Below are 17,018 nucleotides of genomic sequence, written 5' to 3'. Positions count from 1 at the left end.
CTGTAGGTTCTCGCATTAGAGAACACGATAGACATATGAGTATGAAGAGCCAATAAGTACTCCTACATCGAAAGACGACTCGGATAGTCGTTCCTCCTGTACTAGTAGCTGGCACTTACGAAAGCGTATACTGACCACTGAGTGATCCTCAAGCTCCTTCCTACCTCCATTTCGAATTTGACGCCTTCGGAATCAGAGATGAGAAGGAGCATACCCAATCCCCCGCCAGGAAATTGAGTACGCTCCTTCTCATCTCTGCATCTGCTCAGTGCTCACAAGAAAGTTTACGAACGTTCTCATTGAAATGTATTTGGCCGTGTAGTGGTCAGCACGTGATGAAACACGGTCACGTGGTCTGTAGCCACCCTAAATCGAGCGTCGTGATCTGCAACAACATCAACCTCGGTAAGTCGTTATCGTGTGCATCAAAATTAACGAAAATCTGAGCACCAAAAGGACTCTGAAGATGGCGACGCTTGAGACACCGTCTCGAATATGGCGCAGAATTCAAGCTGCAGACGAAGGAGAGCCACCTTCTCTTCCGTCCTTACCTGCCTTCGATTACTCTGCTGCACAAGACTCAGACTCGGACCAACATTCAACTGACGATGACTTTAATATATTGCCTGTGCACTCCACACCCGCCGCTGTCTCAGCGCACACGGCGACCTCAACCATAAAGCTACAATCAAGTACTTCCAGCACAGCACGCTTTGCAAGCTCTCTCGCATCACGCTCTGTTTCAGCAAAATCGTCCTCTGCCTCTAGAACATATCCATATCCTCGGAGCCCTGTACAAAGCTTCGAAGCGAGCGCCATAACCTCCCTTCCCCATGAGAGCGACGAGAATACAGAGCCAGAAGACTCGCCTCTCACACGGAGTAGCCGCAGTGTTCCAGAGTCACATTTGCCGCCAGAAGAGAATGAGGTCGATGACATGTCTTTGGAGGACGCACTACAGTCCGTCAGCCGCTCCAGCTCCCCGTTTCTTCCCGATATCCCTCCGGAAGGTCCTACGCCGAGGAAGAAATACGACTACTCAATTTCATTACGTACTGAAGCTCAGGTGAATGCTTTGCTGCTTACTTCTCATTTTAGTTGAGCTCAACGTATCCCAGCGTTCGCCATTCGACAAATTCCGTAATGTTGCGCTACGCAAACCGCTCGCGCGGACGAGAACACCGTCCCTTTCCCGGACGACGCCCTCTCCTGTCTCATCACCTCCAAACTCCACACCTCGCAGCAATAGATCCATTGCACTACCTATAGAAACACCGTCTCCCACTCCTGGTGTTTACGTTCCCTTACCTCGATCGAGAACAGCCTCTCCGGCTATCATGTCACTCCCAAGCGTCGTGATACAGCCTCCAGAGGATGAGAGCAATGATGAACAAGAGCTTTATCCAGACCATTCCCAGGATTTTCCATTGGAAAGTGACCCTGAACCTGGGCGGGAGGACTCTGCCACCCAATCGGACCGCGAGCCAACATTCTCATCCGCATCGTCTGATCCAAGCAATCAATTCAACAACGACCGAACCATAGGCGCATCTTCAACAGCATTTCCATCACCCGCTAGATCAGTATTGGATTTCACACCCGTCCCGCGGCTTCGCACGCAGTTCAACGTCCCACCCGCATACAATGAACCAAGTACAGACGCAGGCGAAGAGCCCCTCACACCTCATGCCCGCAGGCGGTCGTTTCTTCTTTCAGTGATCAATTCCACCGCCCGGCCCCGTATAAAGTTCACCCCTCACCCCCACAATCGGCTCGGTGCTCTCCCTGTATCCCAGAGCTCAAGCGGGAGCAGTGAAAGCGCATCCGGTGTCGGCGCAACGCCCGCCGGTCCCATGCGCACCGCATTTGCTGGTATCACTCCTCGGCCTGGGCGGGGACGGGGACGCATGTCGCACCCTCTTGCGCAGGCTCATCTTCCAGATAGCGCATCCTCTGCAGGTGACAGTGAACATCTTGCCTCCCCCTCTGACGTTGATTTCCGCGGTGCATCGCCCGCTTTCAACATCTCCACTGCGTCCTCACATGATCTCACCACACACCCACGTGCAAACACCTCGTATGACCCTGCGTTGGGCACAGGTCAGCGCGGTGTGGCGCGTTTCGACGCGCCGAAGTTGAACCACTACCTGCATACACTGAACTCGAAGCTGCAGGAAGAGAACAAGACACTCGTTGACCGGTTGAGGAAGTACGAGGAGGTGAAGGACGCTGAGCAGCGACGGCTCAGTTTGGAGAGTATGGGATCTGAAAAGGGTCGAAGGGTCAGTTCGGGGAGTGCGCTGGGCGATGTGGAGGAGGCGGGGGAAGAAGGGTGGGCAGAGGAGAAAAGAGATTTGGAGGAATTTATCGAGAACCTGGAGGCTCAGCTCGATAAGCTGGCAGGGGAGAAGGAGAGCGTGGACCAGGAGCTTGAGACTGAACGGCATGAGCGTGCACGGGACAAGGAACGTTGGCGGGAGCGCATGCACGAGGTCGAGAGTGGCGTTGCAGAGATCGTGAGCGACTTAGAGACGAAGATCGTGGAGAGCGAGCAGGCCCTGGAAGAAAGGACCAAGGAGGCGGAGCGCATTCGCGAACGACTTCAAAGTGAGCGCGACCTTGCACTGGAGAGGGCTGGACAGGCTGAGACGGCAATGGAGAACGGGAAGGAGCTTGGAGGCGCACTGAAGGAGGCCAACAACCGGATCAGCGTCCTCACAGTTGACCTCCAGAATGCGACCGCGCAGATCAAGGATATGGAGGATGAGATTATCTCGAGCGACAGGCGTGTTGACGAGCTCGAGAAGGAACTCAAGAAGGAGCGGCTCTCCGCCAAGCTGGCTAACGATGATCTCCACGACCAGTTGAGCGAGATAGGGGCCGAGATCATGCGCTCTAGTGCCCGGACATCTGAACTCGAGAAGGACGTGAAAGCTCAAGAAGCTGCCGCAAGCCGTCTCCAGCATGAGCTGGAAGCAAAGACAGATGAGCTCACGGAGGCACAGCAGCTTCTTGCACGTTCCGACAAGGATACCAACGAGGAAGTTCGCGAGCTGAAGACCTATACTGCCGAGCTCGAAGAGGCTGTCACAGCTGCGACTGAACGCATCCAAGACCTCGAAGATGAGCTCGCCTCCGCTCAAGACAGCTTTAACCAGTTGGAGGCCGAAGTACAAGAGGCTAACGATCGTGTCGAAGCGCTGGAAAAAGAAGCCGAAAGGTCATCGCTGCTGGTCAACCAAATGGAAGACGCTCTTGACGCTGCCGAGCAGAAGATGAGCACCGACCAAGAAGCCATCGCAGATCTCAAGGCCAAGATTTCCACCCTCGAACGAGAAAGAGAACGCGAGAGGGAGATGTCTCGGCTGCTGAAAGGCCAACATTCTGACGAGAGCAATGCTGAATTAGAGAGTGTACTCGAAGCAGAGCTGGAAGATGCGCACAAAGAGATTGCAAGGCTCAATGAGCTCCTTCAGCATTCTCCTGCGCGGAAAGCTATCGAGGCTGCGAAGGATCAGAGGATCGAGACCCTGGAGAATGATAAAGAGCAGCTCCAGGCACGCATCAAGGCCCTCCGATCGACCAGCTTCGAGACGACAACTCCGAACAAGGTGGTCAACCTCAGCGGGATCTCGCCCATTCATCGACATGTGTTATCGATGTCTGTTAGGGCTCCGAAGACACCCGGAGGCCCCTTGAAAGATGTAAGCTGGTATCATAATGTCCGAAGGTTACTTTCTAAATGGAAACTCGATAGCTTTCCTGGTTGAACAATACCACTGGCGATCCCTCAGTGTCCCCGTTATTAACCGAAATCGCTCGTCTTCAAGGCGAACTCGACCTTGCCAACGACAATATCGATCAGAAGCTCGATGAGCTGGAAGATGCTGGGCTGGGAGTCGTGTCCCTCACGAGAGACCTCGAGCTTGCCCGATCCAAGATTTCTCAACTTGACAACGAGATGGGAAGGTTACAGAGACGCGAGGAGCGTCGGCTTCACCGACTCCAAAGGCTCCGTTGTCAGAAATGTATGGTAAAGGTGGACACATCAACATTGCAACGATTTTACGACGCCGATGAAAGGTGTGATTTATAGCGCGTTCATGGTGTATTACCCTGACACAAGATTTCTCAGTTCTTTGGATGTGTCGTATAGTGGCCTCCCCTCCAACCCACCGACACCTCCGACGAAGACCAGCGAAGCTCTTAAATTAGACCTTCAGGCAGTAAACAAGGAACTTGACACGATGAAACAGCGATGGGAGGAAGAAAAACGTCATCTTCTGGGAGAAAAGGCGGTCCTCCAAGATGCTGCGAACAGGATGGACATGGAAGTACGAAGCGCCAAGGACGAAGCGAAAAGAGCCACTGAAGCTAATCGACGATCGAGAGCTGATACTCGGGAGGTCGAGAGGGCGAAGGCTGTTATTGCTGATCTCGAGGCTGAACTGCAGGCCGAGAGGACGCGTCTCAGACAGATGTCCACGGAGCAGAACCGCGTTCAGCGTGAGAAGAGTGATGTTGCTCGTCAACTACAAAGAACCGAATCAGTGCGTCTCTTGACTAACTTTAGACGCTTTTTAACCCAAAAATTATCAGGATATCGACGATGTTAAGAGACAGCTGCAGAAGGCCAAGCGCGAAAATCATGAGCTAGAAACCGAGTTGCGAAGTACGTACATTCCCATCTTCCTATCCTCGATCCTAACTGGAAAGTAAAGCCAATGCCACGATGGAGCAACAAGCTCGCCTCCTCGAAGGCAAAGTCAAAGAAAATGCAGAGACAATCGATCAGCTGCGGCAAGAGCGGTCTCTTCTTGCAAAGGACCACAGGGAACTTCAACGGCAGTTCACTGAAGTATCAGATGTGAGTGCCTCTTAATGTAACAATATAACATTGCGCCGACACACGAACAGCGAGTCAACAAGCTTCGAAATGACTATGCAAGGTCACAATCATCGCACAACAACCGCCGTCATCAACTCGACTCACATCTCGGTGAAATCGATGACCTGAGGCATGCGCTTTCCAATCAAGCCGACGAACTACAACGTAGCGAAGAGGAGAAAAACCGCATGGCAATAGAGAAGACCGATGTTGCACGTACCGTTGCAGCCCTTGAGTCCGACCTCAGACGCGTCAAGCGAGATGCCGAGGCGTTTGGACGTGATCTTAAAACTTTGCGAAAGGAGAAGGAGAAGGTGCAGGAGAAACACAGGGATGAGCTGACCAAGGCGGAGCGAGCCAAGAAGCAGGCCCAAACCCAGATACGTCTCCTGAATGAGCAGTTCGGCAGCCAGCAAGCGAAGTTAAAGACCGCCCAGGAGAAGCTCAAGAAGTATGCGTTTGCTACGTGGGTGATGTCATATTTGTGTGCTGCATCTTGGTGCTGAACAAGTTTTAGTGATGGCCACCAGCTTGTCGAGCTGAAAAAACAGCACAAGGAAGAGTGCAAGGGCCTTGTTGTCCAGATTCGGTACCTCAAGGCGAAGTTCACCCGCGAGTCTACCTTGCGAGATGATCTTGTGTACCAGAAACAGTACCTTCTTGTTCTCCTGTCAAACTTTGGGGCGAGGTAAGGGCATTTCATGGATCTTTATCATGCTAGAAGTTTATCTTGCTCGACAGTGAGAAGCGCATACTGGCTTGCATATCTCGGATAGGATATCCCAAGCCTAAAAACCCACCAGCGCTAGTGAAGAAGCCACGCTCAATAAAGAGCGTTGTACTGAGTGTCGTATTTATACGCCGTGTGAGGTAGGCGCCCGGTCGCATCCCAGTTTCTATCTTGATTCATGTCTTTCCAGGCAAGTCAGTAAAGCTTGGCGAGAAGCAAGTGCAAACAAACAAGCGATTTCTGATGCACTACAAGAAGTTCGTCGACGAAGAACCATTGCAACTACATCATAGCTTCCCCGCTCCGCGATGTCTTCCCCTCAAGCCAAACTGTTGTTATCAATATGTTGTATCATTATTTTGGTATCCTAAATCAAGTTCTTGTACGCCCTGCACCAGGCCTTGGCAGTGCAGGAAACCTAAATTGCACGTTATGAAGACGGAGGCCTCTTGCGCGTCTCCGAGACTATTCGCACGGCATCCTTGGAAAATACATAGGACAGCCCACTCCAGACCGTTGTTACAGCAACCAAAATTCTGAATATGTCAGGGGAAGAAGGGACACGAATATATGACTGGCTTACTGCATTTCGGGTACAAACAGGGTGTACTGCGCGGGCAGAATGGGTGTGACGGTTGTGGCACACATTAAAGCGAGTTGAGCAAAGGTGTTGTACTGCGAAAGAAAACTCAGCAGATCACAAAATAAGGTGCAAAAAATCCTACCTTGCTGATTGTGGTAGGCCGTACTTCAGCAGATGGTATAGAAAAGTCCCAATATCGAGCGAAGGTTTTCTGCAAAAATTGATGAGCCCATCCCTGGTAGAAATTCATCTGACACGTACTGGTGCCGGGAGCGAGGTATAACGAATGTAAAAAGCGGAAAGACTCAGCAACACATCACGCCCGATGATTATTGAGGCCAGCGAGACTAGGGATGGCGTCAACAGAATACAAATGAGCCTCTATTGAGGTTGCTTACCAGGAAGCAACCCCTTCATAGCCAACGTCACCGTGAGGGTGGTCATGAGAGTTTTGTCCGCAGCAGGGTCAAGAATGGTCCCGAGAACTGAATGCATGCTGAAGCGTCTTGCCAGGTAGCCATCGGCCTTTACTCAAAGCTCAACTTGTGATCAAACTAACCATTCGTTGGGTACCCACTAAGTCAGACAACCCGGCATAGACCAGTAATCCAGTCGCGAGGAAGAAATCGTCATGTAGTATGGACCAACCGAGTACGGGACACGAAAGTATCCGGGAGACAGTCAACAGATTTGGTATGGTGTATATATTTTCGCGCAAAGGCGACACTGCAGCAGAGCCTTTGGTGTCGTCGGCCTTCCTGTCAGAGTACCTGACACAAGAGGTAGAGAGGGTTCTAGTGATTGCGGTAAAGACATTGACGCGTCTGGCTTTGAGCTGGAACGGATTATACAGTGAAGGTTGAAAAATTGGACGACATGAGGCCAGAGCGAGGCTGCGAAGAGGAAGAGCAAGAAAATTGCGGTGCACGGTTGAGTACATCACTCTGGAGAAGCGGCAAAATTGTGGAGAGACCAAAATGGAAATAGTTGTACATCGGGACAGGGGCTGATGCATATGTACCGGCGAGTACTTGAGTGCAGTGCTACAACGTCGCTTTGGCCTAACATGCGCAGTAATATATTGATCTTTTCTCAATGATCATTTCAATGCCATCACAGCCTCTATCAGCCACTGTCGCCAACTTACTACAGTACAGCCTAAGTATCCTACACAACGCCAGCTATCGTATTATGCAGAACACGACGGGAAGGAATTTAATCAGAAGCCTCCAATCTCACCTACAAAAGCAAGGTGAGCGTTGAATCGACCAAGTAGCAGGAAAAGCTCACAGTCGCAACCACTTTTTTAACTTGTGCGATATACAAAACACGGAATCTGTCCATATTCTCGACGACCGTGCTCCGGCAGTAGATGCACTCAGTCGCTTTGGTAATAGCGCGATTGTAAGACGCCAACTCCCATAATGTCGAGTTGCATGGTTTTGCCAATAACTCCTTCCCACTTGAAACCAGATACTCATAGAACCACGGGGCGACCTTGATATTTCCGAAGTCTGCCTGAACTATCATGGCATCCGTTCCACTTCTGCAACTGCAGTGCCTCCACAGTTGCATCTGTCTAGACGAAAACCCTAGCCAGGAAAGAGAGCTTCCGACTGCTTGAGCAGCGACACCGCATTTATAATGGTATTCGAGGAGCCTGTGGTGATCCAAAGCGTTGATGTCCCGCATACCATCAAATTTATTGCTGGGCCGTCCTAGATTTTTGATCGTAAGGGCCTGTGTAGCGGCTGTCTGCGCATGATGCTCCCACCCGAATCGACAAGAGAGAGCGTATAGCTCGAGAAAGTGGTTTGGTAAAAACTGGGCCATTGTGATGTCTCCTGCACGGCTGAGAGCCGCTTGCATGTCATACTTCCTAGCTGCTTCCATCACAGCCTTTGCATCATCCAAGCCGTCGAAGGTTGGGGTTGTAGCAGGATAGCAGAGTAGAAGAAGTGATTCGAGGGTCGTGCTGCTCTCAGCCACAGTAACGACAGGTACGGACGATACGTCTGACTGTGATTCGCTCTGTGGTAGCGTGAACATGTCTTTGAACACGGGTGACACGAGCGCAAGAATGAGCTTGAAGACATGGAAGTCGACACCATTGCTTGAACGGAGGATGATGTCACAGTTATGGTCATCGAATGGCGCTTGAGCAGTGGTGATTTCCTCGGTGTCCGCCATGACTGACGACGAAACCAAGGTCATGTACGTGGCAGAAGTCGAATCGAGCGGTTCTGTATTTCAAAATAGTCTTACTAGGACAACAAGGGTCAGCCACATGAGAAATTCAACCAGTTCCATCGTACTTACGATGTCAATCGCCCTTTCAACCTCCACAGCGCAAGTGTTTCCAAAAGAATACCTTGAGATCCAAGTATTCGGAAGGCAGCCGGTCGACATGTTGGCCAGGTAGCTAGATGTGCAGCCTGCTGCGGGGCAAGGCTGAGCCTGATCCCGGTTCATCTCACTGAAGAAGACAAATTTGAGGAGAGACTAAAGTAGAAATTGCTGTCCGGCTGATGCGCTCGATTGTGGAATGGATTGAAGGCCAGCTATTCATGGGACATATCGTTTGTGTCTCTCTATGGGGCATGCAACCCGCTCAGGTTCTCCTCCGAGTTGTAGCATTCATCCGCATAAAACCAGGGGGCTCCTCATTGACACTGCAAGAAAGGAACATAGCAGCAGGCTGAGTAGGAACCTATATCTCTTTGACCCCCTCGATGCAAAGCTGCGAGATTTTGAGTTACGTAAGTTCACACGCTTTGCTCAGCAACATGATGAACTTTCGGTTTCAAAACATTGTTGGTCTGCGATATCTGCGTTGTTTGACTGCGGGACGCCAAACTTGTTTATGCAATTTCCATGCCTTTTTAACGGACAATCAGTGACGGCGCGCTCCGACCCGCTGTTTCGCCGCCGCCAGTCGTTATTACAAGGCCCTGGTTCGTTCCAGTGTGTGTGGTATGTTTTCCACGCCTTTCAATACTGGAGTCTACACTGTGGAAGTGGAGGACAGCGGTGCTCATGAGGAGGCCGCTGATGCAATTCGGTTTTGCTGTGCAACATCGTGGACACTGATAATTTGCATCGACGCATTGTCACGGGATGATGCCGAACGTGCATTTGTTCTTAGCCGTTTGTATCATGTGTTAATATTTTAATCCCAAAGTGATACAACTGGACGCTGTGATATCGTCCTGCAAGTTGCAACCGTCAGAGGTTCTCTACCATTGAAGGCAGATCAGAGCCGAACGGATGTGTGAGTCACTGTAGGACCGTGCCAAAGCAGATGGCGTTGACGCTGGCAATATCCTCCAGATGCTAAAGATCCTCGCCACACTTCATCACTGGTGAGATTATTTATAATATGACTGAGAGATGAGGACGACAGCGGACAGTATGGCACGCTGCGTAGCCATTGCTATGTTCACTTAGGTCGTCATGGGGTTTCTATTGCATAAGGTTCAGAAGTGTAGGATCTCCATAAAACCCGGAGGCCGTGGCGAATACGACTGTCTTCGTGAGTCGTCATAATCGACTGCAGTACCCCCTATAATTGATTATCATACACGCAGTACTGATCTGGAGTATGAACGTTGAACTCTGCTACCGTTGTATCCCACGTGAGATCTGTGAAATGAAATCGCGGCGACTGGACAAGACCACAGATCAATATAGAAGCCGACAACCACACTATGATATATACGGAGGACAATTGTAGGTGTAGATGACCGCCGTGCCCAACACTAATAGGAATCGTTTGCATTCCCAGTATCCCTTACCCGTATACCCTTACAACGTACCCGCACCGGTAAATCTCTCACTGTTTCTGGTAGCGTACCATCCGGAGCTTCCTGTCTGAAGAAGGTGAGCTGTTCAAGAAAATGATACGGTATAACACGTGGGACTGATGAAAACACACATCAATTTAATAGTAATGTGAGAGGGAACGAAGGAGGGGTAGGTGGCCTCACCGCTTGTCGAGCCCAACTGAATCTGCTGACGTAAAATTAATACTGTTCAGCGCATCTTGAGACCCCTCTCCCACGAACTGTGAACGGGGTTGCCCTCATACTGCCAAGTGAATTGTAAATTCCTGCTGCTCATTTTCAATTTTAGTGAAATTCTTGAACTCGTGCGCGCGATGGGGGTGTTACTCATATCGCGACGAGGGGGGACGTTTCATACGTGGCTAACTTGAAGGTGGGTGTTCAATTCTCGTTCGCCAGCGCATATATAATGGGCCACTGAGGTATGGTATTATTCTCCCTTTCGAGAGTCATGTTCCCCCCTACATCCTTGTTGACAACTCTCCTTCTAGCTTTGTCAATCGCGGCATCGCCTGTTGAAGTTCGCAATTCTCCCGTCACCCTCCCCATCGTCAGGAAGCTAAACGTTTCCGATGGAACCATCAATCTCTTGAAGCGTGATAAATCTTACGTTGTTGCCATTCAGGAACGCTCCTTTAGCGCGCTTGACCGCCGTGATGATAGCGTTCCTGTGACCAACGATGCTGCGGTAGGCTCCTACATCGTACAAGTTGGCATTGGCAGGCCTGCCACAACTTGTAAGTTTAGTAATACTGAGAAAGCATACGGCTGCTGATGATTTGTTACAGACAACCTAGTTGTCGACACCAGTAGCTCAAACACGTGGATTGGAGCCTCCACTCCGTACGTGAAGACCAGCACCAGCGTTAACACTGGTCAGCTTGTGTCGTTCGGCTATGGTTCTGGCGCTTTCTTTGGTATGTCATACAAAGATGTTGTAAGTTGTTATTTACGATTATCTATAGGAACTGAGTACACCGACGCTTTCACTCTCAGTGATGGGCTCATCATTACCGACCAATCCATCGGCGTTTCTTCTCCTTCTATGGCGTTCGGCTTCGCCGGTGTTGACGGTATCCTTGGTCTCGGGCCTGTTGCCTTGACAGAGGGTACCTTGAATAATCAACCGGTGACGCAGATACCGACCGTCACTGAGAACCTGTACAACCAGAACATCATTTCTCAGAACGTCGTCGGTATCTCTTTCGATCCCATCACTTCGCTGACGGGTACCAATGGGGAGCTCACCTTCGGTGGAACTAATCCTGCCAAGTACACCGGTTCCATTGCATATACGTAAGTAACTTCAGCTCCTAGATCAATCCAGACTGACAGCAATTGTTCCAGTCCTATCACCGCCACATTCCCTGCAACCTTCTACGCGGGCATCAACGGGAGCATCACTTACGGCACCACGACGCTCTTGTCTGCAGCTGGTATCGTTAACACTCGCACCGCCCTCATTTATGTTGCTACCGGTGTGTATTTAGAGCGCAGCGAGTCATCATAGTCTAATCAGCGTTCGATAGACGTCTTTACTGAGTACCAGTCTGCAACCTGCTCTACTCTGGATGAGGCGACTGGTCTTCTTCGTATTACCTCCACCCAGTACAGTGCCCTCAAGAACCTGAACTTCGAAATTGGCAGCGTACGCCATTTTTATTTCGAGGTGTTAATGTCCTTTGCTTACCGGTTCTTGAGCACAGAGCACCTATGCTCTTACACCAAACGGCCAGATCTGGCCTCGTTCACTCAACACATATATTGGTGGTAGTAGCAGCGCTATTTATCTCATTATTAATGACATTGGCTTGCCCAGTGGTCAAGGTATCGACTTCATCCTCGGCTACACATTCCTCGAGCGTTTCTACTCCGTGTTCGATACCACCAACTCCCGTGTCGGTTTTGCCACAACCAAATACACTAATGCCACAACCAACTAACGTGGAATTAGGGTTTCCTGGCCAACTATTATACATAGGAAATAAAAAAAATATTGTCCACACACGCCGACTACTGGGAGCATTTCGGGACCCAGCAGTCCAGCAGTCAGGAACAACTTGTCGTACGACCTTTCCGAGTTGCAAGTATGGAGTTTTTGGATACTCCCCTTGCTTCGTGGCAAAACGCCGGCAAGCCAAACAATCTACCTAATATTTTTGCCTGGCATAATCATACAAGCAATCCGTTGGCCTGCGGACGGTCCCACATGATTTCAGCTACAATAATAATGTTAAGTAAACTACATTCGCTGTCTTTTTTTCCTCATTTCTTTGTTGATAATAACGCCTGAATGTTGTGTCCATCTCGCGCACACTTTGCTAGGTAGTATGATGTAGGGGCCAACTAGGCGAGCTTCCATTACGCTTTCGAGCCTCAAAGGGGGAGATCATCATGTCCAACCGTTGTGCCGAGAGTGATAAAGCATGCGAGTAGTATCTTCTTTCTCAGTGTGATCAACCATATCTAACATATCTAACATATGCAAGGACAGAGCGTTTGATCCCGCGGAACCAATTCGTGTCGCCTCCATGTGCGCGTGACACTTCGATGTTCCAATCTGACTCGCGGGCGTAATGATTGCAGATGATGAGACCATCCGCAGGTGAGCAGATCGCTTGTATTTACATAAGTGTCCATACCGTACACTGTACTATAGCTAACTTGTTTTCCACCACAGCCTGGGTGTTTTAAAAACCAATTGGCGATCGCATGTCCTACACTCTACAACAGCAACACGACAGCAATACGACAGCGTTACGGCTCTTCAAAAAGTCGTCAATCTCACCTACAAAAACGGGGTGAGCTTTGAATCGGTAACGAACCAGTCAACAGGGAAAGCTCACAGTTGCAACCACCTTTTTAACTTGTGCGATATACAAAGCACGGAATTTATCCATACTCTCGACGACCGTGGTGCGGCAAGCGCTACAGTCAACCGCCTTGGTAATAGCGCGATGGTAAGCTGGCGACTCTAATAAGGTTGACTCGCAAGGTCTTGCCCACAACGCCTTCCCACTCGCAACCAGATATTCATTGAACCACTGGGCGACCTTCTGGTTTCCGAAGTCTGAAACTTGGAGCGTCCTATGACCTGTGCCACTTCTGCAACTGCACTCCTTCAGGCCCGGGGTGTTGAACCACATTGTCATATTTTTAGATGAAGTTGTTGACTCTACCCAGGAAAGAGAGTCTCCGATTGCTAGGGCTGCGACTCCGCATGCATGGTGGTATACGAGGAGCCTGTGGTGGTCCAGAGCAGTGATGTCCTGCATCCCATCAAACTCAGTGCTGGGGCGTCCTAGATCTTTGATCTCAAGAGCCCGGGTAGCAGCTGTCTGCGCATGATGCTTCCATCCGAACCGAAGAGAGAGAGCGTATAGCGCGAGAAAGTGAGTTGGTAGAAACTGGGTCATCGCGAGGTCTCCTGCACGGCTCAAGGCTGCTTGCATGTCATACTTCTTTGCTGCATCCATCACAGCCTTTGCGTCATCCCAGCTGTCAAAGGTTGGGGTTGCAGCAGGATAGCATAGTAAGAGCAGGAATTCGAGGGTCGTGCTGTTCTCAGACACAGGAATGACAGGTATAGACGATATGTCCAACTGCAAACCGTTTTGAGGTAGCATGAACATGTCTTTGAACACGGGCGACATGAGCGAAAGAATGACTTTGAAAACATGGAAGTCGACAGGCGTAAGGTCGGCGGTCGAACGGAGGATGATGTCACCGTCAGGATTATCGAATGGTGCTTTAGCAGTGTCAACGATGATGATTGGAACCTCAGGAGGGTCCATGGTGACTGACGATGAGGTTGTGCACTGTGATGGGCTAGATAGCTTGAAGTTCGACAATACCTTTGTCTGTATTTAAGGGTTGCAAAGCAGTCAACACGAGTTTTCTTTGGGGGCGATCCCGGATCTAGGGAGGGAATGTGGCAAATATTCTGCCGAGAACAACGAGAACGCAACGAGCAAGGCAACCAGAAACAAAGGAAAAGGGAGAGACTTGTCTGGGGCAGTTCGGTTACAACGTAACGTTAGTATAGAAGCACATAAAAAGAATCGGTTACAACGTCCTACATGGTTACAACTTCCACGGCGAAGTGTTCCCCAACGAAGACGTTGAGATCTGAGAAGGCAGCCACACGGGCTGCCGCGGGGCAAAGTGGCGAAAATCGAGGAGAGACGAATCAAAAATCGCTATACATTTGCGGGACAGGGGCTCAGCGCTCAGGCTGGACAGTGCAATGCTCGATTGTGACTTGATTCAAGGTGAGTAGAGTACCTTCAAGATTACCAGTCTTCCTTCTCGCAAAGCTCCGCAGCGTCCATACACAAGTATCGACATGGGCGTTCTAACAGCCACCAGTCAGCAATCGTACAGTATCCTACATTCCACAGCAGCAATACGACAGCGTTGCAGCGAGTTAATTAAGAAACTGCCAATTTCTCCTACAGAAGCGAGGTGAGATTTGAATCGGTAAGGAATCAATTAGCAGGGAAAGCTCACAGCTGCAAGCACCTTTTTAACTTGTGCAATATACAAAGCACGGAATCTATGCATATCGTCGACGACTGTGCTTCGGCAATCGACGCACTTTGTCGCGTTGATAATCGCATTATCATAAGATTTCGACTCCAATAACGTCGACTCGCAGGGTCTTGCCGACAACTCCTTCCCACTCAAAACCAAGTATTCATCAAACCACGGGACGTTCTTCATCACCATCCGTCCAATTTCGCGCGTCCTGAAGCTAGCAATGCCCACTTCTCCAGACGACAGCTGTAGCCAGGAAAGCGAGGTTCCGACTTTTTGAACAGCATCCCCACATTTATAATGGTATACCAGGAGCCTGTGGTAATCGTCGGCGGTGATGTCTTTCATGCCATTAAACCCATTGCTGGGCCGTCCTAGATCCTTGATCTCAAGGGCGCGGAAAGCGGCGGTCTGAGCATGATGCTGCCATCCGAATCGACAAGAAAGTGCGTATAGCTCGAGACAGTGATCTGGCAGGAATTGAACGATGGTGAGGTCCCCTGCACAGTCGAGGGCTGCTTGCATATCATATTTTCTTGCTGCTTCCATCACAGCCTTTGCATCATCCAAGCTGTTGAACGTTGGAGTTGTGGCAGGATAGCAGAGTAGAAGGAGTGATTCGAGGGTCGTGCTGCCCTCAGTCAGAGGAATGACAGGTACGGACGATACGTCTGGCTGCGGTAACGTAAACATCTTTTTGAACACAGGCGACACGAGCGAAAGAATGAGCTTGAAGACATGGAAGTCGACACCATTGCTTGAACGGAGAATGATGTCACAGTTATGATCATCGAATGGCGCTTGAGCAGTGGTGATTTCCTCAGCGTTTGTCATGACTGACGATGGAAACAAGGTAGCGCACTGGGGCTAGCTAGATAGCTAGAAGTGAGTAGGATATTCGTATCTAAGCGCTGCAACGCAGGCAACACGAGTCGGTTTCTTTGGGGTCGGTCCCAGATTTAGGGATGTGGCATAAAACAAATTCGGTTACATCGTGGTGTTTTGTATTTTAAATAGACCGCAGACTTTTAGCTAGAACGGGATATCAAGCTCCACCTTAAGACAGCAAGGATCAGCGCACACAAAAAAGTACCAGTTCCAATGTACTCACAGTATCAATCGCCCTTTCAATCTCCAGAGCGAAGTGTTCCCCAATAAACACGCTGAGATCTAGGAACGCAGCCGGTCGACACATATGGCAGCCAGATGCCGCCTCTAGACATTCCGCAATCAAGAATGGATCTGCGACGACCTTGGCACAAGGGCGCTCACGAAGAGCGTTTCTGGCGCGCTCCATAAAATCGATAAACCACGCATTTACTTCATATATCTTCCCATCAGAAAGAGGCCACGATAGAGGGTGATGAACGCAGTCGTCGCATTGGAACCAAACCCAACGTGATGCGAAACCAGGAAACCAGGAGAAGTCGGCCGTCAGTGAGCATGTAGCGACACTGCACTTTCGGTGGTACTGGAGGAGGCGATGGTAGACAGAGGCGGGGATGTGTTCCAGCTCTTCGACGTAGGGAGTGAAGAAGGGCTGGCGGACTGTATACTTCGCAGCTATGCGGGCTTCATCATACAGGCCATAACGGTATGCGATGGCGAATACGCGTAGCGGCTGTTCGTTCAGGAACACTTGCTGTACAAGCGAACCCTTGGCTCTGTTCATCAACCCCTTCATCCCGAACTTTCTCATCATCTCCAAGACGGCCTGTACATCGTTTAGGCTGTTAAATACCGGATTGGAGAAGGGGTAGCAATATTGCAGGACCCATTCAGTTGTCTGAGCGTCTTCTTCGAGTTTAATGATGGCATGATTGCCATCGTGTTTAAGGACGAGCCCTTCAAACGGCGGGCACGGTGATGACGACCCCGAAGTTAGGAAACGTTTCAAAAGCGGAGACGCGACGGTGAGGAAGATCTTGTGGACAGCGAACTTTGCGTCGTCTGAGGTATGAATGATCAAATCTGCATCTGCGGCATCAAAAGGAGCACGGAAAGAGGAAACTTCGACAGAAAGAGGCGCAGCCCCCACGAATTGGGACATGGAGAAGTTTCTGAAACAGAGTGATCAGAGGAGAATGTAGATGGTATATCAGACGGAGAAGATATACCCTTCACGTTGTGACTCGCGGATATGGCATGCACTTTGCACGCCTGATCTCCATGGAGGATCTATTGAGAGCGCAACACTGCTTCACGTTATTTGACGTAAGTATTTGAGCGCGACACATGAATCTCGTGCACGTTCACGAGGCTCAGAAGTTGCATTGACCAATGATCAAAAGGCAGGCTGCTGCGTGTCATGGAGCTTTGTTGGGAGGGCGGTGCCAAAGGGTATCAACTGATGAAATGTATGCAGTGGACTTGCAATGGACAAGGTTTGATTGAGGTTCGAGCATTGGTTTGAGGTCAACGTTGTTATGAAGCTTAGGG

At 50.1% G+C, this 17,018-nt stretch overlaps 7 protein-coding genes across 7 annotated transcripts; 2 read left to right on the top strand and 5 right to left on the bottom strand.

Moving 5' to 3' along the window:
- Window positions 1-420: 420 nt before the first annotated feature.
- Window positions 421-6,179, top strand: DEU56DRAFT_574971 (uncharacterized protein). Its single transcript, XM_041346895.1, has 10 exons — window positions 421-1,066; window positions 1,119-3,704; window positions 3,758-4,083; window positions 4,136-4,550; window positions 4,600-4,672; window positions 4,722-4,867; window positions 4,918-5,354; window positions 5,406-5,576; window positions 5,630-5,758; window positions 5,809-6,179. The coding sequence occupies exons 1-10, from the start codon at window positions 467-469 to the stop codon at window positions 5,909-5,911; spliced, it is 4,986 nt and encodes a 1,661-aa protein (XP_041204446.1). The 5' UTR covers window positions 421-466; the 3' UTR covers window positions 5,912-6,179.
- Window positions 6,049-7,141, bottom strand: DEU56DRAFT_983337 (uncharacterized protein; the record flags this gene model as incomplete). The annotated part of the gene is made up of 6 exons (XM_041359945.1): window positions 6,049-6,154; window positions 6,202-6,293; window positions 6,344-6,412; window positions 6,463-6,548; window positions 6,600-6,726; window positions 6,779-7,141. The coding sequence occupies 6 exons, from the start codon at window positions 7,139-7,141 to the stop codon at window positions 6,049-6,051; spliced, it is 843 nt and encodes a 280-aa protein (XP_041204445.1).
- A 175-nt stretch (window positions 7,142-7,316) lies between these two features.
- Window positions 7,317-8,599, bottom strand: DEU56DRAFT_574954 (uncharacterized protein). Its single transcript, XM_041346894.1, has 3 exons — window positions 8,521-8,599; window positions 7,492-8,465; window positions 7,317-7,440 (listed from the first exon to the last, which is right to left on the bottom strand). The coding sequence occupies exons 2-3, from the start codon at window positions 8,413-8,415 to the stop codon at window positions 7,417-7,419; spliced, it is 948 nt and encodes a 315-aa protein (XP_041204444.1). The 5' UTR covers window positions 8,416-8,465; window positions 8,521-8,599; the 3' UTR covers window positions 7,317-7,416.
- A 1,895-nt stretch (window positions 8,600-10,494) lies between these two features.
- Window positions 10,495-11,986, top strand: DEU56DRAFT_916602 (aspartic peptidase domain-containing protein; the record flags this gene model as incomplete). The annotated part of the gene is made up of 6 exons (XM_041357873.1): window positions 10,495-10,780; window positions 10,832-10,960; window positions 11,009-11,339; window positions 11,391-11,521; window positions 11,573-11,691; window positions 11,750-11,986. The coding sequence occupies 6 exons, from the start codon at window positions 10,495-10,497 to the stop codon at window positions 11,984-11,986; spliced, it is 1,233 nt and encodes a 410-aa protein (XP_041204443.1).
- A 787-nt stretch (window positions 11,987-12,773) lies between these two features.
- Window positions 12,774-13,979, bottom strand: DEU56DRAFT_574841 (uncharacterized protein). Its single transcript, XM_041346891.1, has 2 exons — window positions 12,890-13,979; window positions 12,774-12,831 (listed from the first exon to the last, which is right to left on the bottom strand). Exons 1-2 carry the CDS (start codon window positions 13,835-13,837, stop codon window positions 12,811-12,813), a joined length of 969 nt encoding a protein of 322 aa, XP_041204442.1. The 5' UTR covers window positions 13,838-13,979; the 3' UTR covers window positions 12,774-12,810.
- A 411-nt stretch (window positions 13,980-14,390) lies between these two features.
- DEU56DRAFT_574907 (uncharacterized protein) lies at window positions 14,391-15,532 on the bottom strand. Its single transcript, XM_041346893.1, has 2 exons — window positions 14,553-15,532; window positions 14,391-14,494 (listed from the first exon to the last, which is right to left on the bottom strand). The coding sequence occupies exons 1-2, from the start codon at window positions 15,411-15,413 to the stop codon at window positions 14,474-14,476; spliced, it is 882 nt and encodes a 293-aa protein (XP_041204441.1). The 5' UTR covers window positions 15,414-15,532; the 3' UTR covers window positions 14,391-14,473.
- Window positions 15,513-16,774, bottom strand: DEU56DRAFT_574838 (uncharacterized protein). The gene is made up of 3 exons (XM_041346890.1): window positions 16,697-16,774; window positions 15,691-16,639; window positions 15,513-15,635 (listed from the first exon to the last, which is right to left on the bottom strand). Exons 2-3 carry the CDS (start codon window positions 16,627-16,629, stop codon window positions 15,612-15,614), a joined length of 963 nt encoding a protein of 320 aa, XP_041204440.1. The 5' UTR covers window positions 16,630-16,639; window positions 16,697-16,774; the 3' UTR covers window positions 15,513-15,611.
- Between the last annotated feature and the right edge of the window lie 244 nt (window positions 16,775-17,018).

This window comes from Suillus clintonianus (assembly GCF_016758775.1).
Source record: "Suillus clintonianus strain FC179 chromosome Unknown DEU56scaffold_89, whole genome shotgun sequence".
Lineage (NCBI taxonomy): Eukaryota > Fungi > Basidiomycota > Agaricomycetes > Boletales > Suillaceae > Suillus > Suillus clintonianus.
This window is presented reverse-complemented; position numbering and strand designations above follow the sequence as displayed.